General features: G+C 36.7%; 1 protein-coding gene across 5 annotated transcripts in view; it reads right to left on the bottom strand.

The window, feature by feature from the left end:
- Positions 1–12,104, bottom strand: part of NALCN (sodium leak channel, non-selective) — a 374,466-nt gene that overhangs the window by 301,993 nt on the left and 60,369 nt on the right. For 4 of the 5 annotated variants that reach the window (XM_039473391.2, XM_039473390.2, XM_074387470.1 and 1 more), the window contains exon 7: positions 3,714–3,868. In XM_039473391.2, coding sequence (XP_039329325.1) covers positions 3,714–3,868 — 155 coding nt within the window. Of the gene's footprint in view, positions 1–3,713; positions 3,869–12,104 lie in introns of those variants that run through there. The other variant, XM_074387471.1, reaches the window with a different exon arrangement.

The following is a 12,104-nucleotide window of genomic DNA, read 5'->3' as shown; positions in this document are numbered from 1 at the left end:
TCTCAGTGTTGACTGTTCTATGTTTACTCGCTGAGACAAGTTGTAACCTTTGAATCTGTAATTCAGTGCTTTGTTTCCTGCTAAGCTTTTTATGAGTTATATATCAAGAATTTCGTTTTCAATCTTAAAAGTACCTCAAAGTACATTTTCATAGATGTTGTCCTCATTCTTTTAATTATTACTCATCTTTGAAATAAATTTTTGTTAGACCATGTATCTGTAACTATTTCACGTGGGGGAGGAATGGGGTAATTTTGCAGGATAGTGCAATGGGCAGAATGCTGATGCTCCCCCTCAAATTCACTTGTTGAATTTCTAACCCCCATGGTGATGCTACCAGGAGGTAGGACTTTTGGGTGTGATTAGATCATGATGGTGGAGCCCACATTAATGATATTAATACGCTTATGAAAGAGGCTCAAGAGAGACCCCTTACTCCTTCCACTAAGGGAGGACACAGCCAAAAGGTGCCATTCTATGAACCAGGAAGTGGGCCTTCACCAGACATAAAATCTGCTGCTGTCTTGATCTTGGACTTCCCAGCCTCTAGAACTATGAGAAATAAATTTCTCTTGGTTATAAGACACTGATTCTATGACATTTTGTTATAACAACCAAAATGGACCCAGATAGAATTGAAGGTTTTTATAATAGAGGAGTGTGTGAGTGTGTGTGTTTCTTTAGTCCAATAGTTCACAACTCTGCATGCACACACGTTAATCACCTGGAGAGCATTTAAAGGCAATTTATTGCTCAGATCACTCTAAGGTTTTGATTTAATTGACATGAGGAGAGTGCTTGGGAATCTGTGTGTTTTAAAAGACTCCTCAGGTCATCCTAAGTGATAACAGCCATGAGAACCTTCCAGATCAGCAGCATTGGGGCCCATGACAAAGCAGTGTGTCCCCTCCACTTTATCTCCCCACCAACTGCTTGCAGAAATGAGGGCCTCTGCTTTGTGATGCCACATAGGGTCCTGGTAAGCTTCCATAATCAGCTTTTGCTCTGATTCCCTGACTCGAATATGAGACAGTTCTGCTCCTCCAGGAACATGCATTATCTTAGAATACTGCTGTCTTGCTGGTACTGTCTGAGATCCACAGTAGGAAGAATCCTCTCAGAAGTTTTCTCTTAGACACCCAGTCCTGTGACGTGGTTTATAGTTACAGGTTTTTCAGAGTTCTTAAAGATGAAAATTGAATTTCTGTTTCTCAATCTTCTTGATGTTTGGTTGATTTGGGGAACACAAAGGGACAAAGACATCTTTACTCTTCAGTCTTACAAAAGGGGTTCCTTGTAATTTTTTCTACTCCATGTCTCTGGCTTTTAATATATATTAAAATTTGAATTTTTCAACATCATCAGTGTTAAATCTTACTGAGACATAAAGCTACTTACGCCACAAATTTTATAAGTGAATTAAAATTCATGTTTTGCATGATAACTTGATTAGTAAGAAAAGAAAATGGAGTCCTTTTTAATTAATCATGATTACCTATATATACAAACATATTAGCCACATTTATATGCATAATTAGGTACTTAATTATGTTTTAAGCTCAAATATATGCATGAAGAGATGATCACCTGTCTAATAAAATATTTTATTTTCCTCATTTTGGGTAAAATGTCTTTTTTTTCCATAAGAACTTTTAAACATAGTAGTTTGTGTATCTACAGAGATACATAATATCAGGAAGAAGGTATCAATTTCAATCTAAATTATAGTGACCATTTAAAAATGTTTCGATTATAGTACAAGATCAACATTTCATTATCTAACCATTAGTCATACAGTGATGATAAATTCAATCATCATTTGGGAAAAATAAGCAAACAGATGAAATTAAGCCTGTATAGAAAGGAAGGAGTTACGAGGAATAATGAACACTGCCAACAAAGACAGACGAAATCAGGGAAAAGAACAACAAGAAAACAACTTAATTTTCTATTGTGGCTCTGCTTCCTAATACAAACATGCCTGGTTACTAATGAATTCAAAAGGACATACACTTTGTTGAGCCCATTAGTAAATATTTACGGAGGGCGCCCTGTGAGCCAGGCATGGCCCTGCAGACTTGAAAATGAAAAGATGCACTTCCTGTTTTCAAGGAGCATAAATCCTTGGCAGATAAATTAACAGTACAGCTATAGCAAGATAATTGCTTTAGTAGGGGGCTACTGCCTTCAAGGCAATTTTCTCCTAGACTTGGTCCTCTTGAGCCAACACACTACAAAGAGACTTGTTCTCTCAAAAAAAGGTTGCACCCTATATTAAGCAAAGCCATTATAGGTCAGAGTGAAGAAAAATGAATTGACTTGAAGATAATGCTGCAGTTTGAATTTGGGTACAATTGTTGCACTAAAAGTGATGAGGGTTGTGATTTCCTTTAGCTACATGATTTTAAAGGATTGGAGGATTTTTTTGTGTAAGGGTAACCTTAACTCTTGAATGGTGGCCACTCACAATAGAAGACCTGGATACACCCAGTTAGCACCTAAAAGAAAGAGCTGCAGACTTTGGTAAGTCATGCCCAGCTGCTGGACCTCCACACAGCCTAGCAGTCTATACATCTCACGTCCCATACCACATCTGTGATATCTTCCTCATGCCTTAAAGTTATTGGTATAATTCATGATGCCTCTGTGCTTTTGAGACAGAGGGAAGGATTTAAGATTAATTACAAAGCTGGGTAAGTTTAAGGGAGTACAGCAAATTGAAATGCTTCACATCAGTTAGCTTCTGGATTTTTGTGAAATAGGAGACGATATTATTGGCAAAAAGAGATGGAAGAATAACATCTAACTATAATGCTTGAAATCCAATATGAGGAAATATTAAAATATAAGAATGAAAAATTAAGATGTTATTTGGAAAATGGACTTTAAAAAGATACTCTCAACCCACATTCAATAGTATATTCCATCTAAAAGCTGTAACTTTATGGTTTAACACCCAGGCCTGAGACTTGAAGATAATTTAGTTTAAACAATATTCTGATAACAATTCTGAAGGTATAAAATACTTGTTTGGAATTCCACATTTTTGCTGTAACAATATAAAATGTGCAACTTGCAGGGAATTATAATAAAGGCAATGATATGAACCAAATGGCAGATGCTGAATTATTTCATTATGTATGTAATGGCACATTTTAGGACTTAATATGGCAAGCCAAGAAGAAATGTACACATTTGAGTACATAATTTTCATGCAAAAGCATTTCCAATACAGTTATTAGATAGTCTATGCATATTCATTCAGTAGTTCATTACGTATCTTCTATTGAAGGAGCACTTTTCAGCTCTAATGTACTCATCAATATGAACAATGAAAGATTACCTTGACTGTTAGGGTATAGTTACATGTGAAAAGAAACCAAGTCTTGTTTATCTTTGAGTCAACAACCCAGAACTTTGGTAAACACAGAAATATTTTAAAATGCTATTATTAAGAATCAAAATAGCCAAAGATTCAAAAATTACAGAGAGATCTGTAACTCCATACAGTCACTGTGGCATATATACATACACAGTGTGTATGCTATGTACTATATGGTAGAATATATTATGATTTCGTCATAGAATTAAAATTTGTATTTCTTCTATATGACAGCCAGTCAAAATATTAATATCAATTATTCAATTATTCTGTCCACTTCATAAACATCATAAAATAGAAACTTAAAACGTATTTTACCAGTAAGACAGACCTATCTCGTTAAAGCCACTGTAGCCCAGCTCTTGCCTGCTAAGTCCCAGATCTTCAAGGTCCATGCATTTAAATCCAGGTGGGCACTGGTAGCCTTCTTCTAGCTCTGGTGAGCAGTGTGTGTCTGGAATAGCTAAACTATTCCAGGTTACATTCCTGTGAACAACACATGAAGGTGTTAGACAATTTCAGCAATTATAAATGTTGATTACGATGAATAATGTAATTTCTCTTCATTAATATTTATGTTTCTGGCCAGGTGAAATGGCCCATGTCCATAATCATTGCACTTTGGGAGGCACAGGCAGGAGGATCCCTTGAGCCCAGGGGGTTCAAGGCTGCAGTGAGCTATAATCATGCCACTGCACTCAAGCCTAGGTGACAGGAAGACCTTGAGAGAACTTCTCAATCTCTCTCTCTCTTTATATGTGTGTGTGTGTGTATGTGTGTGTGTGTGTGTGTGTGTGTATATATATATACACATTTCTATATTAGAGCTATATTATTAGAGTTGTCACTAGCTTGTCCAGTTGCTTATTAGATTTCTCCACTTGGCTGCACCACAAGCACCTCTAGCTCAACAGGTCCCTGTATAATCACTTTATGATCTCTCCTTCCTATGAGATACCTTGAGTTCCTTCCATTTCTCTTTGTCTTGTTTCTTTCTAAATTACACATCTTCCAACACTCAGAAGAATAAGAACAACACTCTGAGTCCTCAGAAAATGACTTTCATCGTGTAACATTGCTTAGAAGTGGGGAAGTAAAATTTGTGCCCTCAGTGAGACAAGGATTTTGTGAATCACAATGAATCCTCAGACAAGTTAATGTTCTTTTCAAATCTGTAGAAAAATTCCTTCCTTCATTTATCTGGGTCTTAGTCTGTAATGACAAAAACCGTAATGTTGATAGTATTTGTATAACGAGTTACTGTCATATATATATATATATATATATATATATATATATATATATGTTGACTTAGCTCAAAAGATATATATATATTCTATATATATGGAATAGAATATATTCTATTATAGAATATACATATATTCTGTTATAGAATATTATTATTCTATTGGAATAAACATGTTCTATTCTGTATATATATATATATATATAGAATATATTCTATATTATCTCTAAAGAAACCTTATAGTAGATGTTTAGTAATTATTTTCTGAATAAATGAATGAATTAATGTGTCTTTCTATCATTATTTAAGTCTATGGTGAATTATTTATTTGTAAACTACAGAAACTCTTTAATAAGTGGTTCCTGTTGTTGTTTTATGCATTTTTAAGTGTAATAATCCACAAATTGGCACTGATTTTCAATGTTTTAAATTTCTGGCTTTAGTAGTTTCTGTGTATCAAAATGAGTACTGGAATCCCTGGGAGCAGATAATTGTTTTTTTAAAAGCCTTCAATTATCCTCCCAGCATATGTTTGCTTGTTTGTTTTTAATTCTTAACATCCTATTTACAAATAACATTTTGTAGGAGTTTGAGATCTAAGCAGATGTGTTCTGAACTTGTTACTAAAATTGTTTATAATGGCCACAAACAATACCTCAGGATCTCAGAGTCCTGTGGTTTTAAGTTATTCATCGCTCCTGATGGTACAGTGCACTGAGGTATATATCACAACACAAGAATGATCATCTCAGTTCGGTGACCAGCTAACTTAATTACCTTGGACGATTCACTTGAAACATTTGAGCCTTAGTTTCCTCATCTGAAAAATGAGAAACTTTTCAGCTGTTTTAAAAACAAATCCCAGAAGGACCTCATGCTTTCATATAAAAGAAAAGGGAGATACTTAGAATGAAAGCATGTGCCCATAATTCAACATGTGCTTCACTGTGCACGACTCTCCTTCTCTCACCACAAGGCTCACCAATGACGAAGGCAGTAGCTCAAGACTGCATGTTAAGATTCCTCTCTTTGTTATTCACAATATCGTCTTTCTCTACCGATATGGAACTACCGTCACTGCTTCTTGCACTACACTTAGTGCTGGCCTTCTGTAATCACTGTCCTTAATGAATATGACTATGCTTATGATTACTTAGCCTCTTTTCAGAAAAATTTCCCCATATTCGTAGGGGGCCACTTAATTGTGTTTGAAGGTCTGTTTATTAATTTATAATAATTATTTTTGACAGGCCTACTCTATGCCACACAGCATGCTTGGAACAGAGATGAATAAAAGGAATAAAGTTGACTCAGGGACTTGCCTGCTTAGTGTGAGAGAGAATAAAAAAGTAATGACCACAGGAGAGTGTGATGGATGCTTTAAGAGTTATCTATATGCTCACGATGTTAACTGGAGAGCAAAGCAGAAACATCAACTATGACTATGAGTGGCAGATGGTGGGTAGTGGGAGAACCTTGCAATTGGGTGTTGCTTGGAGTGACTATGATCAACAGGTAAAGGTTCTAGGGATGGAATAAACAGCCTGGCATTCTGGAAAGTGAAAACGTCTGTCAAGAGCCTGCATTTGCATATGAGAGAGAATGAGAGAAAGAAAGAGAGAGAGACCTTTCACCTTTTTACCGGTGAGTGTAGCTGTTTAGTGAGACATAAGGATTGTTAACAAGCAGTTGTTATCATATAAAAGCAATGTTTAAAGTTCAGTGTCAGAGATGTACAGACTGGGGTAAAAGACAAGGATCTGTGCTATCCTAAATGGCTACTGTGACTGATGCAGCATGAGCTGATTATAACCTGTTCCTAGTATATGAGATATGATAAAAAGGTCAAAAGATATGAAATAAATTATTACTAAGTTACTTGCTAGATTTTCACAACAGATATCTATGATAGGAATTTATAGATAACAATTTTGTTTACATTTTAATTACCTTTTTTTGTTAAAAAACTGAAGACAAGCAGGCCAAGGATGTCTTCTTGATAGCCAGATTTGACCCGTTTGTTGTCAAAGACATTTGCAGAGCTACAATATATTTCTGAAGCTGGCCTTCCATAAGAAATTGTCAATGATGTAAATAAGTAAGTAGCCTGACAAATCCACATGCGACAGGTAACACTATACAACTTAAGAGCATTTTTTTCCATTGCATCTGTAAGCCTTCATTTTTACTCATATTGTATGTTCCAGAAATAAATAAAAAACAGAGGAACACGGAGAGATCCAAGATGGCTGATCACTAGCAGCTCGGGATTGTAGCTCCCAGTGAAAGCGCAAAGAACGAGAGGACGCCATACCTTCACATGAATTCTTGTTGCTCACGCACCAGGAGATTCCCAGCGGAGGAGCCCCACGGGTCGCCAGCGCGACTCTTGTGACTGGAGAGGCGGTTTTGCCGGTGCCTTGGAGCGTCGGTTCTCGGTGCAGAGTCAGAAAAGCACCATCAATCTTAACGCCGCTGATTGAGTCGGCGCAGTGGGTTGCTCAGATTTCGGCACTGAGATTCAATAAGTTGGACGTCCACTCAGAAAACCAATTGCAAAGACGGTAATTATAAAGACCACAGATGGATAAATCTACAACGAAGGGAAGAAAACAGCCAAAAAAGGCTGAGAATACCCAAGATCAGAACGCCTCTCCCTCAGCAGGGGATCACAGTTCCTCATCAGCAATGGCACGAGGCTTGATGGAGAACGAGTGTGTTCCAATCACAGAAGCAGGCTTCAAAATGTGGATAATGAGAAACTTCTGTGAATTAAAAGAACTTGTTCTAACCCAATCCAAAGAAACTAAGAACTTTGAAAAAAGGTTTGACGAAATGTTAACAAGAATACACAATTTAGAGAGGAATATAAGTGAATTGATGGAGCTGAAAAACACAATACAAGAACTATGTGAGGTATGCACAAGTTTCAACAGCTGAACTGATCAAGCAGAAGAAAGGATATCAGAGGTTGAAGACCAACTCAATGAAATAAAACAAGAAGACAAGATTAGAGAAAAAAGGATAAAAAGGAACGAGCAAAGTCTCCAAGAAATATGGGACTATGTGAAAAGACCTAATCTACACTTGATAGGTGTACCTGAATGTGATGAAGAGAATGAATCCAAGCTGGAAAATACGCTTCAGGATATTATTCAGGAAAATTTTCCTAACCTAGTAAGGCAGGATAATATTCAACTCCAGGTAATACAGAGAACACCACAAAGGTATTCCTCAAGAAGAGCAACTACAAGGCACATAATCGTCAGATTCACCAGGGTTGAAATGAAGGAGAAAATACTAAGGGCAGTCAGAGAGAAATGTCAAGTTACCCACAAAGAGAAGCCTATCAGACTTACAGCAGATCTCTCAGCAGAAACCCTGCAAGCCAGAAGAGAGTGGGGACCAATATTCAACATCCTTAAAAGAACTTTCAACCAAGAATTTCACATCCAGCCAAACTAAGCTTTGTAAGTGAAGGAAAAATAAAGTTTTTTGTGAACAAGTAAGCACTCAGAGATTTCATCACTACCAGGCCTGCTTTACAAGAGCTTCTGAAAGAACCACTACACATAGAAAGGAGCAAACAGTATCAGCCTTTTTAAAAAATACCAAAAAGTAAAGAGCATCAATATAATGAAGAATTTACATCAACTAATGGGCAAAATAGCCAGCTAATATTAAATGGCAGTATTAAACTCACATATATCATGATTAATTCTAAATTTAAATTGACGAAATCCCCCAATTCAAAGACAGGCAATTTGGATAAAAAACTAAAACCCATCGGTATGCTGCATCCAGACCCATCTCACATTCAAGAATACACAAAGACTCAAAATAAGGGATGGAGAAAGATTTACCAACCAAACAGAGAGCAAAAATAAATAAATAAAAAGCAGAAGTTACAATTTTTGCCTCTGATAAAATAGTTTTTAAAGCAACAAAGATCAAAAGAAGCAAAGAAGGACATTATATAATGATAAAAGGATCAATGCAACAACAAGAAGAGCTAAAGATCCTAAATATATACGCACCCACTACAGGAATACCCAGACATACGAGACTAATAAAGAGACTTAGACTCCCACACAATAATAGTGGGAGACTTCAACATTAATATTAGACAGATCAATGAGACAGAAAATTAACAACGATATCCAGGACTTGAACTCAGATCTGGAACAAGTAAGCGTAATTAACATTTATAGAACTCTCCACTTTAAATACACAAAATATACACTCTTATCAGTACCACATCATATCAACTTAGAAGTTTAAACGAAATGTTGGTTGGCTCCTTGTTTGTTATTCTCTTCCCTCATTTTTCTTTCATGTCTCCATTATTAAGCACAATTATAGGCATACCCATATTTAGACTGCATTCTAGCCCGGGCAATAAAGCAATACCCCCATTCTCTCTCCCTCTTCCTCTTTCTCTTTCTTCCTCTTCTTTATTCTTTTTCTTATTATTCTTTTTTTCTTTCTAAAAAAAAATAGAGGAACACAATTCTAAATAAACCCACGGAGAAAATTACACCCCCACACAATCATACAGAGACACAGACACACTCTTTTGTATTCAAGAGAATAATGAATATAGCCTTTACTTCCTTCTGTGTTTCTTGTCTTGCCTTTAGTGGCAGACATAAAAATTAGATTTATATCTTGCTAAAAGGTGACCCCTAGATCAAGAGGTTTTCCTGGTCATTCCATGTACTTACAGAAAACTTAGACTGGCTGCTACCCACCTTTCAGTTTCATTGCCGACAATCATCTGATTTCATTTTCACTCCTATATAGCTTCCTCTTGTCAGGATTAATTATAAACTCCTATGAATTGGTCTGGCTAATTCTAATGCTGGATGCTTTGGGAAACTAATCCCACCCTAGAAAGCAAGAGTCTTATTTGCAGAGATAAATTATTTATTGATTTTGGAAAACATTTAATTGGCTCTGTCTGGACTTTTAGTGGAACTGCAAAACAAGATAAATATTTGGAAGTAGGAAATAATATTGACATCACACATCTTTTAGTAAACAAGTTAATCTGGCCCATTTTTCCAGAAAATAAGTTCTCTTTATTGTAAAACTGAGTATTTTAATCTGATTTTCCTCCTCCTTTCACCCATTCCTGGAAGGCTTGGTAGGCAAAGTTGTAAAGAATTGTAGCCATCAGTAATAAAAATGTTAAAATCAAGTATTTTTTTTTTCAAATATTGTGAGTATGAAATTTTAGTGACAATGCAGTACATGATTTTATTTAAAAGGAGTATTTAAAATAGTTATTTTATTATATGTGAATAGATTTTGAAAATAATATGTTTTTCCCAAGTTGACTCCCTCAACTACTTTGTCAGTAAGGATAAAGGATAGTGCACCTGACAGGAGCTTGGAAGCTGCAGTCAGGTTAGGATAAGGCAATGAGAGGACACGAACATATTCAAAATACTACCAGAAAAGTTGGCCAGGCACAGTGACTCATGCCTGTAATTCCAGCACTTTGGGAGGCTGAGGCAGGTGGATCACCTGAGGTCAGGAATTCAAGACCATCCTGGCCAATATGGCACAACCCATCTCTATTAAAAATACAAAAATTAGCCGGGTGTGATAGTGCATGCCTATAATCTCAACTACTGGGGAGGCTGAGGCAGGAGAACTGCTTGAACCCAGCAGGTGGAGGTTGCAGTGAGCTGAGATCATGCCGCTACACTTCAGCCTGGGAAACAGAGTAAGACTTCATCTCAAAAAAAAAAGAAAGAAAAAAGAAAAACAGATAAGCATTGGGATACAGAGGATGCACTGATCAGCTCTAAACTGGAAATGTGAAACCGTTTGAGGTTATAAGGCAATCTACTATCTTTGACTTTTAAATCTGGACCAAGAGCTCCTCAAGCAGTAACTCTTCTCCTTTTTCTTTAGGAACTGGAAGATCCAAGGTGAGAAGCTGTATATAGAGAGCTGGCTGAATTAATGGAATGGAGCTACCAGGATTTGGGGCCAAGCATAACAGGACTTCAGTTGGTAATTCAGCCAATTAACTTGTGGTAAGGAGTAATTTCCTCATCTTTCTCATGAAGATCAAATTTATAGAGACTGCATTATAAATTAGCAACTGTGAATATAAATCCCCTCTTACATACTTGGAGCTCAAAATATATTTATATTAATTGAATGTGGTTTGACTGAGTTGTACGGCTGGAGAGAGGCAATTTTTTTTCCCACTCCAATAAGCCTCTATCCTTCCAAAACGGCCAAACATACTAACGGCTCCCTGATATAGTTTGGATATTTGTCCTCATTCAAATGTCGTTGAAGTACACTCCTCAGTGCTGAAGGTGGGTCCTGGTGAGAAGTGACTGGATCATAAGGACAGATCCCTCATGAATGGCTTGGGCTATTTCCTAGGTGATCAGTGAGCTCCTGCCCTGAGTTCGCAGAGGATCTGATAATTTAAAAGTGTAAGTTACCTCCCCCTCCATGCTCTCTCTCTCTCTCTCTCTTACTCTCTCTCTCTCTCTCTCTCTCTCTCACACACACACACACACACACACACACACACACACACACATTCTTGTCATATGATGTGTCTGCTCCCCATCTGCCTTCTACCATGATTGTAAGCTTTCTGGGGCCTCATCAGAAGCTGAGCAGGTACCCAATGCCATGCTTTCTGTATAGACTGCAGAGTCATGAGCCAATAAAACCTTTCCTCTTTATAAAATATCCAGTCTCCAAATTGGATAAAGAGTCAAGATTCACTGGTGTGCTGTATTTAGAAGACCCATCTCAGATGCAAAGACACACATAGGCTCAAAATAAAGGGATGGAGGAAAATTTACCAAGCAAATTGGAAGCAAAAAAAAAAAAAAAAAAAAAAAAAAAAAAGGCAGGGATTGCAATCCTAGTCTCTGAGAAAACAGACTTTAAACCAACAAAGATCAAAAAAGACAAAGAAGGGCATTACTTAATGGTAAAGGAATCAATTCAACAAGAAGAGCTAACTATCCTAAATACATATGCACCCAATATAGGAGCACTCAGATTCATTAAACAAGTTCTTAAACATCTACAAAGAGACTTAGACTCCCACAAAATAATAGTGGGAGACTTTAACAACCCACTGTCAATATTAGACAGATCAACGAGACAGAAAATTAACAAGAATATTCAGGACTTGAACTCAGCTCAGGACCAAGCAGACCTAATAGACATCTACAGAACTCTGCAACCTAAATCAACAGAATACACATTCTTCTCAGTGCCCCATGGCATTATTCAAAAATCAACCGCATAATTGGAAGTAAAACACTCCACAGCAAATGCAAAAGAACTGAATTCATAAGTCTCTCAGACCACAGTGCAATCAAATTAGAACTCAGAAATAAGAAACTCACTCAAAACCACACAATTACATGTAAATTAAACAACCTGCTCCTGAATGACTCCTGGGTAAATAATTAAGTTAAGGCAGAA

The sequence above is a fragment of the Saimiri boliviensis genome, chromosome 16 (assembly GCF_048565385.1).
Source record: "Saimiri boliviensis isolate mSaiBol1 chromosome 16, mSaiBol1.pri, whole genome shotgun sequence".
NCBI lineage: Eukaryota > Metazoa > Chordata > Mammalia > Primates > Cebidae > Saimiri > Saimiri boliviensis.
The sequence above is the reverse complement of the archived record's forward strand: the minus strand, read 5'-3'. Positions and strand labels throughout refer to the sequence as shown.